Below are 16856 nucleotides of genomic sequence, written 5' to 3'. Positions count from 1 at the left end.
TGAGATCTGAGTGCATGACCCAAGAAGCACCAAGCACCACCAGACACATAACCCTCACCCAATAGCCCTTTTTTTCCTTCATGGATGAGATTTCCATCCTGGGCTGGGGACAGCTCTTGGCACTGCTGTCTCAGCCCCATGCTCCATGTCTCCCAGCTGATTAACTTCCAGGCCTCTGCCCATGATTGAAATGAAGGGAAATAATTGGAGCTGATCAATCAATGGCAGCAAGTTCCTGCCCTCTGCCCTTTCCCCTGGTGATTTTTGTCTTCCCTAAATTCAATTAGGGATGAGCAGGAGCTTGTCTCCTCAGAGACACACTGCCTGGTGGCCTCTCCCCCCGATGGTCCTGCTGTGCTTGTTGTCAGAGGTGGCCTCAGCTGTTGCCTTTGTCCCTCACTGTCTCCACCACGGGAAGGTCACACAAGTGTGCAGTCCCGTGGGATGGTTGTCAGGGACAGAGCAGGGGTGGAGCTGCTCAAACCCCCATCTCAGAGCTCACTTCTTCTTCTACAGCTCCTGGGTTTGGCAAAACACACCAAAGCTGCAACCAACATCAACCTCCCTGGGTGATGTGGTCACATTTTAAACTAGAGCAGGGTAGAATTAGATTGGTTCTTTACTCTGGGGGTGGTGAGGCACTGGAACAGGCTGCCTAGAGAAGTTGTGGACACCTCATCCCTGGAAGTGTTTAACACCAGGCTAGGTAAGGCTTTAAGCAACCTGGTTGAGTAGGAGGTGTCCTGACCATGGCATTGGGGGCTGGAATTAGATGATCTTTCAGGTCCCTTCCAACACAAACCATTCTGTGATTCTGTGAGATCTCCTCCCCATGGTAAAGCAACCAAAAAGCCCTTGGTTAAACCCAAAGGGAAAGGTACTGCCTCACCCCAGTGCACCCTGGCTTTGGGTGCTGCACCCTGGCTCCAAACAGCCTGAAGAAATCCTTTCCCTGAGGACTGGGAGATATTCCCAGCAGGTAGCCAGGAGACAAGGCAATGGGTGCAGCCTGTGGTCCCTTCCTGCCCCACTGAGCTCCCTGACAACCCCCAGCATCTCCTCCAAGCCCTAGAGCAATCAGCTCTTGAGTGTGGATTTCCCTCTTTCCATGAGGCTTGAGGGGGAAAAAAGGCTGCAAGGAGGAAAACCAATGAATTTGGTTAAAAGCCCTCTTTTGCTGTGGTGTGTTCACAGCATGAGGTGGGACCCGGTGGTGGGACAGCCTCAGGACATCTCTGCTGTGCCCAAAGCAAGAAGCTATTTGCTCTTCTCTGTTGAGAAAGCTCTTTAGATAACTGATAACCTTCTCAAGAGCCTCCCCACTGTGTTTTCTACTCCTTTACTACAATAAATGTTGGGTTTACACGTCACACCACTAGGCCCCAGCTGTCTCCCAGTAAAGGCATCAAGCATAAATGGAGGTGGCCTGTGCAAAGCTGAGCACAGAGTCATGGAGTAGCAGAATCACAGAATCCTTCTGGTTGAAAGCACCTTTAAGATCACCCAGTCCAACCATTCTCTAACACTACCAAGTCTGGTGCTAAACCATGTCCTTCAGCACCACAGCTCTGAGGCTTTGAAACTCCTCCAGGGTCTGGTGCTGCAGCTTTTTCTTCAGCTACATGCATCAATGGTTGGATGAGACAGTGGAAGGTGGCTGTGCCAAGCCTGGATTCCCCACAGCTGGTCTCTGGCCACAGCTGAAGGGGCAAAATTGGTGACCATGAAACAGCATGCTTGAGTAAAATCCAGGCTTGGCATGGGAAAGTGCTCCAAGGTGCAACGCTGGGGAGGTTCCTGTGGAGTGACAGAGGAGAAATCTCCACTTTCACAGATTTATAGAGTGGTTTAGGTTGGAAGGGACCTTCAAGATCATCTAGTTCCAACCCCCCTGCCATGGGGAGGGACACCTTCCACTAGACCAGGATTTACAGAGAGGATGCTCCCACCTGAGGAGGTTTGGGGCAGCACAAGGACAGGAGATATGAAACCCTGGTTGCTTGTAAACCTGCAGCAGAGGTTTTCCCCTCCCTGCAGCCTGATGGATGGAGTCAGAAAGGACAAAGCCTCCCCAGGGCACCTGCTTTGCAGCTGGGGCTCCCTCTGTGGCCGCTCTGGACTCATTAAGGCAGCAGCTCGTCAGGCGCGACAGATAATTACAGCTCCTGCAGATTGGATTTGTGTCTGGGGAACGGGGGGGAGGAAGGAAGGGAAAGGGGGGAAGAAGGACTCCTGGGCCTTTCAATGCAGTTTGGAACCTCGGGAGGTACCTGAGGAACTGCTGGCAAGGAAGGTGAGCTTTTGGGTGACGCTCGGAGCAGGCTGTGTGGGAAGGATGCTCCTGGAGCCTGCAGCAATGTTATGGAGATAGCATCATCAGTGCCACAGCAGTGCTGCAGCAGGACACTGGCAAACAGAGAAGGTGCCACCAGAAATGCAAGTGTTTGGCCAGGACAAAAGCCCCATCTCACTCTACTGCCTCACAGAATCATGGAATAGTTTGGGTTGGAAATGACCTCTAAGATCAAGTCCAACCTTCAACCTCACACTACCAGGGCTGTTAAACCTTGTCCCCAGGTGCCATGTCTACCTGTTTTTTGAACACCTCCAGGGTCCTGAGCAGCATCCCACACTGCTGCCTGCCCTTAGTCTGCACCTTGAGCTTTGCAGATTGTCAGCAAAAAGCCATTTTGTGGTGTGGTGTCTGCTGGGAGCCTCTCTAGTGCCCCACCAGCAGTGGGAGAGGTCCTGTATGCCCAAACAAACACGGGGTGATGCATCCCCATGGCTCTTGGGCCGGTGTTTCTGTGCTCTGAGGGCTGACCCCAGCTTCAGGGAGGTTTTGCAAATCTCATTTCAGCTTTTCTTTGGAAATCAGCAGTGAAATCTCCCCTGAGGCTGGGCAGTGAAGAAGGGGAGGAGGAGGAGCGTGAAGCAGGAGCCAGGCAAAGAAAGATGGCTTGCTGTTAAAGAGCTGCTGGAGCAGAGAGGGAAGAGCAGCTGCCCCAGCTCACCTCACCTCACAGGCTGCCCCATTCCTCACTCAGCCACATGCTTCTGAGCACCTCATCACCCAGAGCCATGCTGGAGAGGCTGGTAAGTAAAACCCACCCAGAGATCACTGCTCATCAGCTGGGGGAAGATGCAGCTCCTTGGTGCCTTGCCCAAGGGTACTCCTGAAGCCCTGGATACAGGGCTGCAAGCAGACACAGCCTGGCAACACTGACAGACTAGGAGTGAGAAACCAATGCTGCCAAATCCCTCCTCCCTGGAGGTGTTCAAGGCCAGGGTGGATGAGGCCTTGAACAACCTGGTCTGGTGGGAGGTATCCCTGCCCATGGCAGGGGGGTTGGAACTGGATGATCTTTAAGATCCCTTCCAACCCAGCCCATCCCATGATTAAATAATAGTGCTGACAACTTCCCTTAGAAATGCTTCTTGCAGAGTAAAAGCCCCAAATTAAACCCATCCCTTCAATCCTTCTACACCATGGAATCCACCAGTGAAGCCAGCCAGGTAGCACTGTGGGGAGGCAAAGCCATCACTGGTTTTCCCACCCCCAGAGATGAAACTGGAATTGCTGTTCTAGTAAATTGTGCTGAAAAGGAAGTAGCCCAACTTACCTGCAGCTGCTGGAGTCTGGTGAGGATGGAGGCCACCAGTGATGCTTTGGTAACTGGGAGCCACATGATTCTGGTTCCTGTCACCCACATCAGCACTGGTCACTGCCCCAGTCCAGTGCCAGCAAAGGATAAGAAATGAAGGGGAAAAAAATTCATTGTGGTGCCTTCTTCTCCAGGAAGAAATTCTTTACAGTGAGGGTGAGGAGACACTGGAACAGGTTGCCCAGGGAGCTTGTGGATACCTAAAGGTATCCAAGGCAAGGTTGGATGAGGCCTTGAGCAGCCTGGACTAGTGGAAGGTGTCCTTGCCCATGGCAGGGGGTTGGAACTGGATGACCTCTAAGGTCCCTTCCAACCCAAACCATTCTAGGATTTGACATTTGGCAGGGTTCATTTAACACCACAGGGCTTGCTGAGCAGTGTGTTGTGGTGCTCTTTAAAGCATCTCCTTGTTGCCTTCTGTCAGACAAGCCACTTGGCTTGCAAATAATCAAGAGATGGGAGAGGAGGGGAAAGAAAGAGGTTCTATAAAGCATGAAGCAAGCAGGGGTTAAAAAAGGCAAACCACGAGTGGAACTCCACGTTCTCTAAAAACCCAAAGTTTATTCATCAGTTTGCAGTGAAAGGAACATTCAGTTTAAAACACAATCAATACATTAAAAAGTCTGAAGGACTGGGGGCAAAGGAGACCAGAAAGGAAACGGGGGGGGGGGAATAAAAACCAGACAAGTTGGTCACCAGGAGCCACCCCTGCTCCCTGGGAACCTGCAGGGCAGTGGGATGGCAGCAGGGGAGCTCGGGGTGACCTGGCACACGGGAGAATGATTCTGTTTCTTTAGAACCCAGAGGCTTTTCTAGCTTTGCATTCAGCATTTCACCAAAGTGTAGCTTCTAGGATGGCTCCAGGATGCCAGTGAGAAGAGCTGGGAGCTCCAGCTGGAGGGGGAAGCTGGGAAGTTAAAGGGGCAGAAGGAATGAGAAATGCATCCCAGGAATGTTTGCTGAGTGATCCGCCCAGGGAGGGAGGATCTCCTCCCACTCTGCTCTGCCCTAGTCAGGCTACAGCTGGAGTGCTGCATCCTTCTGGGCTCCCCAGTTGAACAAAGACAGGGAACTACTGGGGAGAGTCCAGCAGAGGCTACAGAGATGCTAAGAGCCCTGGGGCTGTTGAGCCTGAAGAAGAGCAGCCCCAGAGGGGATGTGATCAATGCTCAGCAAGAGATACAGGGCTGGGGGCAAGAGGATGGGGCCAGACTCTGGCAAGTGGTGCCCAGGGACAGGACAAGGAGCAATGGGCAGAAACTGGAACCCAGGAGGTTCCACCTGAACAGGAGGAGGAACTTTATTGTTGTGAGGGTGCAGGAGCCTTGGAGCAGGCTGCCCAGAGGGGCTGTGGAGTCTCCCCCTCTGGAGAGCTTCCAACCCCAGCTGGCCATTGTGATCCTGGGCAAGCTGCTGTGGGTGCCCTGCTTGAGCAGGGGGGGTTGGACTGGATGATCTCCAGAGGTCCCTTCCAACCCCACCATGCTGGGATTCTGTGGACTGGGGCACATGCATTTCAGACAAATAGTTTCAAAAGCACCATTAGGTGAAGACCTCTTTCACTAAAAGCCATAAAAAGCTCTGCAGATCCCAATGCCTCAGCAGCACTCACTTCCCCTCTCTGCTGGCACTGAGGTGGGGGGGAAAGAAGGGTTAAACCCACTGTGCTTTTGGCTGTAGGCTTTTATCTTTTCAGCATTTCCTTTCCTTTTCACACCTCACTGAGTGGCACTGCTCTTGAGTTAATCACTGGGGGCTTCTGCTGAGGAGTTATTTCAGCCCTTAGACCCCACACAAGGTGGCAAACTCCACAGGGGCACAATTCCTGCAGAGCCAGGCAAACCAACAACATATTTATTCAACTCAATGAAAAAAACCAACCCAAACCAAGACAAAAACAAAAGCAAGAAGAGTCCCATCAACCACTGTGAGGCTGTGGCTTACCAGGAGCTCTCCTTGCTCTTCTGATCCTAATATTCAAGGCAGTGTTATTCAGGAAGATGTTTTGCCGATGCTGGAGCTCCCCAGGCTCCAGCCTGGCACAGCAGAGGAGGGGAAGAAGGTGGAAAGCCCTGCTAATCCCACATGGATCCTGGGATTATTTAAAGAGCCATCCTCAACCACAGAAGCAGGGCAAAAACTGAGCTGCCAAACCCAGCTGGGGAGCACCAAAGGGAGAGGAAATTGATCACTGGGTTCAAGAGCATCACCACGCACAGGCCAAGGGATTTAAGAAAGGCCTCAATTTTAGGATCAAATAATTTAAGCCACACAGAGGGAAAAGCCCCAACTGAAATCTGTAGGTTGCTACTTAAAAAAAAACAACCAAAAACAGCCAACAAGACTTGAGGGAGAAATCACCAACATCCACAAACTCAGCTTCAGAGCTTAAACAAAAGAACGAAGTAGACGAGGGCGACACAGTGACATCAACACAGCGACGGCTCGGCCATGTGTGCAAAGAGGGAGAGGGTGGATTGGTGAGGGACTGGTTGTACTGGTAAAGGGCTGGTTGTTCTGGTAAAGGGCTGGTTGTACTGGTAAAGGGCTGGTTGTGGGGCCAGTGCTGGGTATGTAGTGGAGCAGCAGGTTATGGAGGAGACGAGGAGCGCGGTGGTTCCCTTGCATTGCACGGGCAGCAGCAGCAGCAGCAGCAGCAATTGTCTGTTCTCCATCAGAAGCATGAACCCCAGCACTCCAGGAGGGGCACGAGTCAAAGAAGCAGTCTGTACAGTTTCCCCCAAATATAAAATGCAAAATGATACAAAAATAGAGGAGAACCTGACCGGTTTCTGATGTGTATAAAAAACAACCCCCCCAAAGAAGTCCCCCGAACGCAATGCAGAACCACTTGGTAGGCTGACCCAAATGGCAGTGGTTTCATCCCAAGTTAACAGCCAGAATTCCTCACCAGGAGGGCAAAACCTCCCCCAGAAGGGACACATCCAGGTGAGTCCCTCGAGGGGATGTTTTCCCTTCATCTCTTGGCTGGACAATCTGCCACGGCTGACTTTCAGCACTTCATTTTTTGGTTCCAAAGCCCTTTTTTCATGCCAAGCTTCAGTCACCATCCTCAAATCACTGACCAGGCTGCCCAGAGAGGTGGTGGAATCTCCTGCTCTGGAGTCATTCCAAACCCACCTAGACACATTCCTGTGCAACCTGTTCCAAGTGACCCTGCTTTGGCAGGGGGGTTGGACTGGACAATCTCCAGAGGTCCCTTCCAACCCCGACCACGCTGTGAAATTTGAGTTCCTTAGGTAAGGCAGTGTTTGACCAACAGCTTGATCCAGATCAAGGCCAGATCTGCTCCTATTTGCCCCGGGTGCTTTGGGACATTAGGCAGTGAAATCCAATCTCTACAGCAGTGATAACTCCCAGGCTGGTTTTAGCACGTGGAAAAATCTGATTTCTTTGGGTTAATGGGGCAGAAAGCGCCAAGAAACCAGCAAATGAGCTCCAAAAATACCCATCCCTTGAGGAAGCTCATCTTCCATCACCAGATATTTGCTTCATCAAGCTGACATCAAATGGAGAGGAGAAACCTTTGGTAGGAAGTCAGATTATCAAGCCCTGCCTGTATTGCTTTCACACATTCAAGTCTAGGAGCTGGCTTCACCAAACCTCTCCGTTCCGTACCTATGACCAGAAGGATTAATCCTAGAGACATGCAACTGGACATTCATTGTAGCACCAAAACACTCCCACACCTCACCAAGACTTTGGCAAAGGCTGCACCACGTCCAACCAACCCCCCTTGATGCCTTTGGTGAGATGCTAAACGAAACAGTAACTAAAAAAACCCAGAACCAGTAAGGGGCTGCTGCTCAGGGCAAGCGACCAGCAGTGCTTGGGGTGGTTTCTGTTCTGTGAGTGGTGGTGAAGAGTGAAGTGCTGGGACCTGACCCTGGACTTATTCTGAGACTAAGGAAGGGTTGTGATAAGAAGAGTGTGGCCAGCAGGTCCAGGGAGGATCTCCTGCCCCTCTGCTCGGCCCTAGTGAGGCCACAGCTGGAGTACTGGGGCCTGTTCTGGGCTCCCCAGTTCAAGAGAGATGGAAAACTACTGGAGAGTCCAGTGGAGGCTCCAATGATGCTGAGGGGCCTGGAGCATCTCTGTGAGGAGCAAAGACTGAGAGCCCTGGGGCTGTTGAGCCTGGAGAAGAGTGGCCCCAGAGGGGATCTAATCAACACTCAGCAAGAGATAAAGGGTTGGGGCCAAGAGGATGGGGCCAGACTCTGTAAGTGGTGCCCAGGGACAGGACGAGGGTCAGTGGGCACAAACTGGAACCCAGGAGGTTCCACCTGAACAGGAGAAGAAAATTCTTTTTTGTGAGAGTGCCTGAGCCTGGAGCAGGCAACACAACAGAGAGGTTGTGGAGTCTCCTTCTCTGGAGAGATTCCAAACCCAGCTGGCCATTGTGATCCTGGGCAAGCTGCTGAGGGTGCCCCTGCCTGAGCAGGGGCTTGGACTGGATGATCTCCAGAGGTCCCTTCCAACCACCCCCCATGCTGGGATTCTGTTCCAATTAGGCTATATTCCTTAGTAGACACTCACACCCTGGGGTAATGAGGGGAGAACACAGCCTCAGGGCTCTTTTGCTGGAAGATGTTGGGCCAGCATCAATAGACAGGTTTGTCCCATGAAATTCTCTCCAGTTGTGCAGTGGGATGGAAGAAAAGGACAGGAGAAAATAAACCATGACACAGCAGGTTCCTGCAGGAACTCCCTGCAGCAGAGCTGGTAGGAAAATCCTGGCAAATGATGGTTTAAGGCCATGGATACCCAAATGGGTCTGCTTCAGCCTCAGCACTCTGCCCAGGGAAGGGAAAAAACCTACTTAAACAAGTCAATCCATAGGCAAGCAAAGCCTGGCTTTGCCTTTCCCTGCTCCTTCACAGGTACATGAGGACAGGGCAGTCAGGAGCCTCTACTCAAAAAGGAATACTGGGACCTCAATTTGCTTGGGAGGGGAAAAAAAAAGACCTCAGACCAGCTCCTTGTGCCTGTAACTACAATGCCAAGGAACTGTTGATGTTTCCAACCAGAGCACCAGAGACACATTCATACCCATCATGGGCAGGGGTAGGCAGGGAAAGCAGGTTGGGGTGGGCAGAGCCACCCCTAGCCCCACACTTTGCTCTGGAGATGGAACAAAACTTGGACTATTCCCAGCTCAGGATTGTTTTGTTTAATGCTACCACCTCAGCTGCAAAGAACAGGGGCAGCTTGGAGGGTGAAACAGAAATCACCTTGGGAAACAGGATTAAAATCAGAATACAGAGTTTGGAGAGAAGGAAAAAGCTTTCTAAGTCATGGAGAGGGAAGTCTGAAGACAAGCATGTTTGAGGTCACAAAGGTGGGAGACACCTCAAGGACCTGAAACAGATGTTTCTAGGTGCTCACAGAACCTTCTCAGACACAGTGTGCCTCCATAGCTAGAGTCCCTCCCTCCATACTCCAAGAGGAAAAAAGAAATCCCAAACCAGCAGCAACCTCCAGCTTTTTTGTCCCCTCCAGCTAGGAGGAAGAAGCCACGAAGCCTAATTTAGGCTGCGTCACACCCCCTACTCCCGTGGACAGAATACTCTCCTCCTAGGAGTTTCTGCCAAGAAAACAACCCTACAACAATAATTCAAGAACCAAACCCAACCCACAAAACTTCCTTTTGAAGGAAGCAACAGCATCTGCAACCCCACAGCTACAGGCACAATGCAAATGCTGCTCGTTTCCAACACCTCATGTGTGTACCCACGGCCTGGGAGGCGAGGAGCATGGGAATGGTTTCAACCAGGAATTACAACCCCGTGAAGAGAGACCACAACAAAGAAGGGCCCAGTATTTTGTACCATGAAGGGGCACCACCAGCAGCACATCTCTCTCAGCGTGGGTATCCTTGGGCAAATTCAAAGCAGACCTGGGAAAGGTTACCAGCACACACACAAGAAGCTCCTGCTTTCCTTTGGGGAAAGGAGAAAACAAGTAATAAATAAAAGGTTACTGGAAAGATCCCCTTTCGGCTGACACCCCTCCTGCCCTCGCTCTCAAACAACTGGCACCCTTCCTCTCAGCCTCCCCAAACCCAGACTGAGATGGAAGACATTCAACATGAGTCTGAACCAAAACATTTCACCAAGGAAAGGAAGAAAGCAGACCCCCAATTCCTTCCCCAAATTCCCCCAAGGCTTGCTTGCCCATCCCGCAGCAAAGCCCCAAACCTGCCACGCTGGCAGCGGGTCCATTCCCAGCTCTTGTTCTAGCAGCAGCAGGAGCCTGTGGCAGGGGCTGCCAGGCACTGGGCCATGGAGGGCATGGGTTGGAGGGATGGGCTGGAAAACAAGACAGTGCCTGGGAAGTGACCTACAGATCCCAGCAGCAGCTCCAAGCCCTGCCAGAGCACCCACAGAGGCAAGGCCACGTACCACAGTGGTGGGAGAGGAGCTTGCCCTCACCAGCCCGGCTCTGACCCCACCTGCCTCACAAACTCCTCGCTGAAGGTTTCTTCTCTCCCTCCCTGGCCCTCTCCACACCCTCCTTGTAGCAGCTACTCAGTGTCAGGGATGTTGATGGTGGCAGGCAGCACGGGCAGCCCAGGGGTGGCTCTGCCCTTCAGGGGCTCTGCGCAGCGCTCCGGGCTCCAGAGGGCATCGGTGCTGCCGCTGGGGTGCTGAGGAACGCCCTGGGCGATGCCCACGGGCTTGCACTTGGGGCGTTTCTCCGGGGAGCAGGCGAAAGGGAAGCCGAGGGGCAGCTCGGGCTCCATCTCTCCCGAGGGTAGCAAGTGGGGCAGCTTTGTGGTGGTGGTGGCTTCTCCGTGGTACCTGTAGGACCCAGCTGCCTCCCGGGACCTCCTGGCCTCACCCTGCAGAGGTAAGTTGGAGGGTCTGAGAGGGTGTCTGTTCAGCTCTGCCTCCTGGGGCTGCATGTCCAGGGTTTCTCCAGGGATGCTCCGGGAAAGAGAGAGGAAAGGAGAGGACACGGTGCCAGGCTGCTCTGCTGGCTCCCAGGTGCTCTCCATGGCCACAGCTGGAGCAAAGTCCCAGTGCTTCACCCCCCCAGCGGCCATCTCAGTGTCACGCTGGAGGTGCTGCAAGCCTGGCCAGCTCAACCCACCATCAGGAGCCACCAACTCACCGTCCTCCTTGCTCCTGCTCCTCCTCGCTCCGCCCGAGTCCTTTTTGCCGCCCTCTCGCTTGGCCCAGAGGCGGCAGGGCTGAGGGCCACCCTTGGCACCCTGCGTGTCACCGAGCTCGAACTCCAGGCTCTCGGTGTCAAGCGAGCGGCTCCTGCGGTCGATGGAGAGCGGTGCTGGCATGGAGGGGCTCAGGCTGTGGAGGCGCAGGTGGCGGGGCAGGCTGGTGACACCCCAGTTGCAGCTCTGGAAGGAGCCCGGGGAGTACCCCGGGGACATTCTCTCGTCACATTCAGCCAATGACTCTTTCCGTCCGTAGCCGTCGTCGAACTCCTCAGCGATGTCCTCGCCGGCATTCATCTCGGGGTGCTCCTCGCACTCCCCCTCTCCTTCCTGCTCCACATCCACCACGTCGAAGGTGACCATAGTGGGGAGGGCAGGGAGGTTCTGGGTGAAGGAAGAGCCAGAGGCAGAGCTCCCCAGGCTTTCAGAAAGGCTGGAGAAGAGGGTCCCGCTGCTGGCAAACTCCACCAGTGCTTGGGAGAAGTTCACAGCGTGCTCGGGCTCACATTCGCTGTCCGCCTGTGGCTGGCTGCTGGTGGTTTCCACTCCACCATGCTCATGCTCTTGGAGTCTGTAGCCAGGGAACATCCCTGCTTTGGCTGGGGCCATGCCGAACAACCCACAGTCTGGGTCCGAATCGAACCCCGAGCTGCTCTTTGTGAGTTGATTAAGGCAACTTCCTGGGGCCTTTGGGCTGCTGTAGGAGCTCTCTGGGCACAGGGGCCCTGCAAAATCCCTCCACTCCGCATTTTCAGCTCTAGCCACTGAAACCCCACCATTCACACCCCTGCTCGGGGCATGGGAGGCCACCTGCTCGCCACCAAGGCCACTCTGACTCTTGCCGAGCGAGCCGGCCGCTCTGCTTTTACATTCCACGCACTGCTTTTCCCGGGGACACTTCTCCTTGCTGGGGACATCGAAGCGTTTCAAGATGGGCTCCCTCTGCAGCTCCCAGAAGAGCAGCTCCTTCTGGATGGCCGCCAGCCGCTCTTCTTCTGTTTCCATCACGCCTCTCTTCTGATCCATCATCTGGATCAGGCTCTTCTCAGCGGGGAGGCAGAAGTCCAAGAAGTAGCTGAAGATGCCCGGGCGCGAGATCTTGCTGTCGAACAGGGACTCCTCGCCATGAGAGGGACTCATCAGCGCGTCAAACTCGTAAAGTGCATCGCCGCTGTAGCTGTCCCGGGGCAAGCGGTCCTTCTTGATCTCACCCAGCCCATCCCCGCCTTCATCCTCTGGCCCTGGCGTGGTGGAGTCGTAGTAACCCTCGTCACTGTTAGGGGCAGACTCCTGCTGGTCACTCTGTGGTGTCAGAAGGTCAACACCGTCCATGGCCTCCCCCAGGTAGGGATGGGCTTCCGCCTCGTGTGAGGCGTGCGTCTCCAAACTGCTACTGGACACCTGGGCTCCGTATCTCCTGTCCCCTGCCACGCTGCCGTCCCATATCTGGTGGAGATACTCCTCTGCCTCCTCGGGTATGGCCATCTCCTCCCCACCGCCCTGGTAGGTGACCAGGCAGGAGCTACGCTTGGCAGCATCTCTGCTGCGCTCCACGGGGATGGTGCTCTCGGTGATGTCAGGCTCGGCGATGTCATCACCGCACCCTGTCAGGGAATCAAAGCTCTTCAGGGATGTGGCATCTCCCAAGATGAGGCTTAGAAGATCCCCAGAGTGTAGGCAGGGAGGGTCATTGTCCATTAAGTCTGGATGGAAATCCAGCAGCATGTCACTGTGGTCAAACTCTGTGCAGACAACACCATCAGCCTCTAATTTTGTATCCAGAGTGTCCCTCTTCCCTGCCATCACCACCACATCACCACCACAGTCCTCAGAGCTGCCTTCATCAGCCACAAGGCAACCAGGCTCAGCAGCCTCCCCACAGTTGGCCACTGTCCCTGCTGAGTGGTCATCCTCAGAGCTCCCTGGGCAGACTGTGGCAAGAGGGACAGGTCCTAGCCCTCTTTCCTCTGCAGTCTCTTGGCTCTCCACTCCCACTCCAGGAGCTTTGGTGGCCTCCTCCGAGTCTCCAGTCCACTCAGGGAGCTCTGTTTTCTCACACTCAGCAACTTTGCTCTTCCGGTGACGCCGGATGCTGTTAAAAAACCCTTTCAGGCCTTTTTTGGGTCTGGGAAAGGAGGACTTCTCACCATTGGGCTTTTTCTCACAGCCCTCAATGCTCCCTGGTGGAGAGCTGTCCCCCTGGCCCAAATCACACCTGGCGCTGGTGTCTACAGCTGAGTGAGCACTTTGGGAGCTTGGCAACAGGCAAGGCCGCGAGTCCCTGCTGCCCTCCGAGGAGCTTTCCAGCTGCACCCCATCGTATGCAGCACCACTGAGCCCATCGTGGGTCTTGCATTTGATGAGGCCCTTTTTAGAGGCTGCTTTCCCCTGGCCTTTGCTCCTGCCTCCAAAGAAGCTGGGCAGAGTACATATGCTCCTCTTCCCTCCAAACAGCTTGAAAGCCGTTTTCTTCAGCTTGCCAGGCGGTGGCTGAGGCTGCTGTGGCTCTGCAGCTGCCACAGAGACACTGCCCAGCTCAGGCCGCTGCTCCCCAGCCTCCTCCTGGCCACATCCCTCTGGCTGCCCACAGGCCACTGACTGTGGCCTGGCCTGGGCAGGCTCCTCTGGGCAGCCTGTTTCCATGGCAGCTGCTCAGTTTGGGTGCATCTAGCTGGAAACAGTGACTTTGGTGGCAGAGTCCTGGTCTGGCCGTGGAGATCGGAGCATCCCAGCAGATCTAAAGCCAAGATAAAGGGGAGAGAAGTGAGGAGGCTGAGAGGGGATCTTACTCATGCTTACAAATACCTAAGGGGTGGGTGTCAGGAAGATAGAGCCAGACTCCTCTCAGTGATCCCCAGTGACAGAACAAGAGGTAAGGGGCATAAACTTTAACATAGGAAGTTCCATCTAAACCTGAGGGGGAACTTCTTTACTGTGAGGGTGGCAGAGCACTGGAGCAGGCTGCCCACAGAGGTGGTGGGGTCTCTGTCTCTGGAGACTTCCAAGGCCCACCTAGACATGTTCCTGTGTGACCTGCCCTAGGTGATTCTGCTCTGCCAGGGGTGTTGAACTCTATCTCTAGAGGTCCCTTCCAACCCCTACCATTCTGTGAAATGCAATGGAGAGTGCAAAGCCAGAGGCATAGATGTAAAGAGACCAAGAACTTCTTCAACAGATGGACCCAGAGCTGCAAAAGCTGATGACACCCTCTCAGCAGCATTCACACCTTAAAGTCAAGCATAGAAACATCACATTTACCAGTTTTCAAGTGCAGGAAAACTACCTGTCTCCATATGGCAGCATCCCCACTGCAGAGGGACAAGCAGGTCTAGCCCTGATGCCACCTTGTTCCAAATCCTTTGGCTTCCCAGTCATTTTGCCACAGGGGTCACTGGTTACCAGTCACATATGAGAGGGGAAACACCAGTTGCTCTGGCACAGAGAGGGACTAACACCTGCTAAACCCCTCTCCCAGCTCTCTCAGCCTTAGTGCCAAGCTACAGAATCACAGAATGATAAAATGACAAGGGTTGGTAGGCACTCCTGGAGATCATCGAGTCCCAACCCCCCTGCCAAAGCAGGGTTACCTACGGCAGGTCACACAGCAATACATCCAGGGAGCATTTTGCTGAAGTCAAACCAGGGCACAGCCCTCACCCTAACCCCATGCCCAGGAAGAAAGCTGCTCACTGCATTTATTTATTCTTTTTAGGTGATTTCAGTTGTTTTTCGCCATCATCTGTCCAGCCAGGAAGAAGTGCATTAAAAACATCCACCATAAAGCACCCTGAGCAGATTATCTCCGTGGCACTGAGGTAGGTTTTAAATCCGATCCTGGATTAATATTGGAGGAAAGCTACAATAATGACAGTGCTTGGTTTGCAAAGGTGAGGTTGGAGAAGGTAAATGCAATAAAATCTTGAACACACTGCTGAGCTGGAACGCCTGGGGCGTAGCTCTTACTGGTGTGAAGCTTTGCATAGTGCTCAGCCTGAGATGTGGAATTAAAAATGCACCCAAATGATGGCCTCTGGCTCCTGCCACCCCGCAGCAGGCCTGTAAAGGAGGATTGCATTTTTTTTCCCTTCAGTCTGGGGAACAGTGCAGCTTTGCCTCTCAAATTACTGATAACCCCCAGCACCAGCCTGTCCCCCTCAAACCTATGCTGGGGCACAGCTGATGAGCAAACCATGCCTTCCATCAACAAAATGGGCTTCTCCAGCTCTGCCCAACAGCAGACCTAGGGTCCAAAGCCCCTCTGGAGTACCACTGCGCTATCTCTGTTTGGTTAGAGCTGGTGAGAAAGGCCTTCCACCACCTCAGGAACAACACTGAGGTGCTGGAGGGGGTCCATAGGAGGGCAATGAAGCTGGTGAAGGGTCTAGGGAACAGGTCTGGTGAGGAGCAGCTGAGGGACCTGGGGTTGTTCAGCCTGGGGAAGAGGCTCAGAGACCTTCCGGCTCTCTACAACTCCCTGAAAGGAGGTTGGACCCAGATGGGGTTGGTCCCTTCTCCCAAGGAACATGTGACAGGAGAAAAGAAAACGGCCTCCAGTTGCCCCAGGTAAGGTTTAGGTCAGACATGAGGTGCATTTTCTGCCCCATAAGGAATGTCAAGGCCTGGCTCAGGCTGCCCAGGGCAGTGGTAGAGTCCCCATCCCTGGAGGGGTCTCAAAGCCCTGGAGATGGGGTGCTGAGGGCTATGGTTCAGTGGTGACCTGGCAGTGGTACGTTAAGGGTTGGACTCTAATCTTGGAGCTCTTTTCCAACCCAAACCGATTCTGTTCTGCTCTCTGCTCTGACCGAAAATCACACACGTGCCTCTGCACAGACAAAAAGCAGGGGGGGATGAATCGAGACAGAAACGTGATTTCCAAAACCCTCTTTGAAGATGATTGGTGCCCAGCACCACGTCACCAGCAGCCACCGCTGCGGTCCCGCAGGTATCGGGAGGAGAAGGGAGGCACGGGAGGCGAGCAGCACCGCCGCGAACCGCTGAGGCGGGAGGTCACCCCCAGAGCCCCCAGCACGCGCAGACAAGGCGCGTCCCGGCCGCGCTCGGTGGCCCAGGGCAGGTTCGGGTGTAGCGGAGAAGGGCGGCTCCGCTCCGGGCCTCACGGAGGGGCCGGGCAGGGCAAGCCCAGGTGGCCCCGAGTTGCTGGTGGCCCCGTGAAGAGCCTCCGCCGCCCCGAGCCCCAGAGGAGGCACTGCAGCGCGGATCGCAGCCTGCGCTCAGCCGCGCTGCCCGAACTTTGCGGGGTGGGCAGCACCCAAAGGAACACGACCCCCTCGACAAAAGGAGCCGGGGCAGTACAGGCCCCCACAGTACCCCCCCAGCCCCGGACGGTGGCATAGGCGGGAGCCTGCGGGGGCCAGGCCCTCTCTCCGGCCGCAGCAAACCCACTCACGTTGCCCTTCCCGCCTCGATCCCCGCTCCCCGGCACTTACCGGCAGCGGCAGCCCCGCGGGGTGTGCGCGGAACCCGGGGGGTCGGGAGGGGGAGGACTGCGGCCGGGCCCGCCCGGGCCAGCCCAGGCCGGCGGCGAGTGGCGGGGTCCGCCCGGCGCGGCCGGCAGGGGCGGGGCGCCGTCACCGCGGGGCGGGGGCGGGGCGGGTCCGGAGATACGGCGGGGGCGGGGCTAAGGAGGACTGCGGGGGGGGCGTGGCCACTGATTGGTGTCTGCGGGGAGGGGGCGTGGCTCGTGATGAGGGCGTGGCCTCGCAGTGGAGGCATGGCCTTGGCGCTGGCGCGCGGACACCGCAGCGTTGTGACGTCAGGCCAGCCGATGGTATGACGTCAGACGGGGGGGGATATGACGTCAGGCATGGTGAGCGAAGGACACGGTGTGTGAGATACTGGTCACTGCCAGGGCCACTGAGCCCAGGGAGGGGAGTTTGTGACAGCAGGGAGGGGCTCCTGTGACATGCGTCCCACAAGGACAGGTGTGTAGGATATGCCACAATAGGCAGGGGGTGGTGCTGGCAGAGTGCCAGAGC

General features: G+C 55.0%; 1 protein-coding gene across 1 annotated transcript; it reads right to left on the bottom strand.

The window, feature by feature from the left end:
* Positions 1-4200: 4200 nt before the first annotated feature.
* On the bottom strand, positions 4201-16406 carry AMER1 (APC membrane recruitment protein 1). The gene is made up of 2 exons (XM_068151949.1): positions 16308-16406; positions 4201-13597 (listed from the first exon to the last, which is right to left on the bottom strand). The coding sequence occupies exon 2, from the start codon at positions 13501-13503 to the stop codon at positions 10210-10212; it is 3294 nt and encodes a 1097-aa protein (XP_068008050.1). The 5' UTR covers positions 13504-13597; positions 16308-16406; the 3' UTR covers positions 4201-10209.
* Between the last annotated feature and the right edge of the window lie 450 nt (positions 16407-16856).

This window comes from Melanerpes formicivorus, unplaced genomic scaffold (genome assembly GCF_026170545.1).
Source record: "Melanerpes formicivorus ecotype bairdi unplaced genomic scaffold, bMelFor1.0.p_v2 SCAF_22, whole genome shotgun sequence".
Classification (NCBI taxonomy): Eukaryota; Metazoa; Chordata; class Aves; order Piciformes; family Picidae; genus Melanerpes; species Melanerpes formicivorus.
Note: the sequence above shows the minus strand (reverse complement) of the source record. Positions and strands in the feature narration are given on the sequence as shown.

Excerpts from the sequence above, each read along its gene's own strand:
- AMER1 (XM_068151949.1), bottom strand. The coding sequence starts at position 13,503 with ATGGAAACAGGCTGCCCAGAGGAGCCTGCCCAGGCCAGGCCACAGTCA.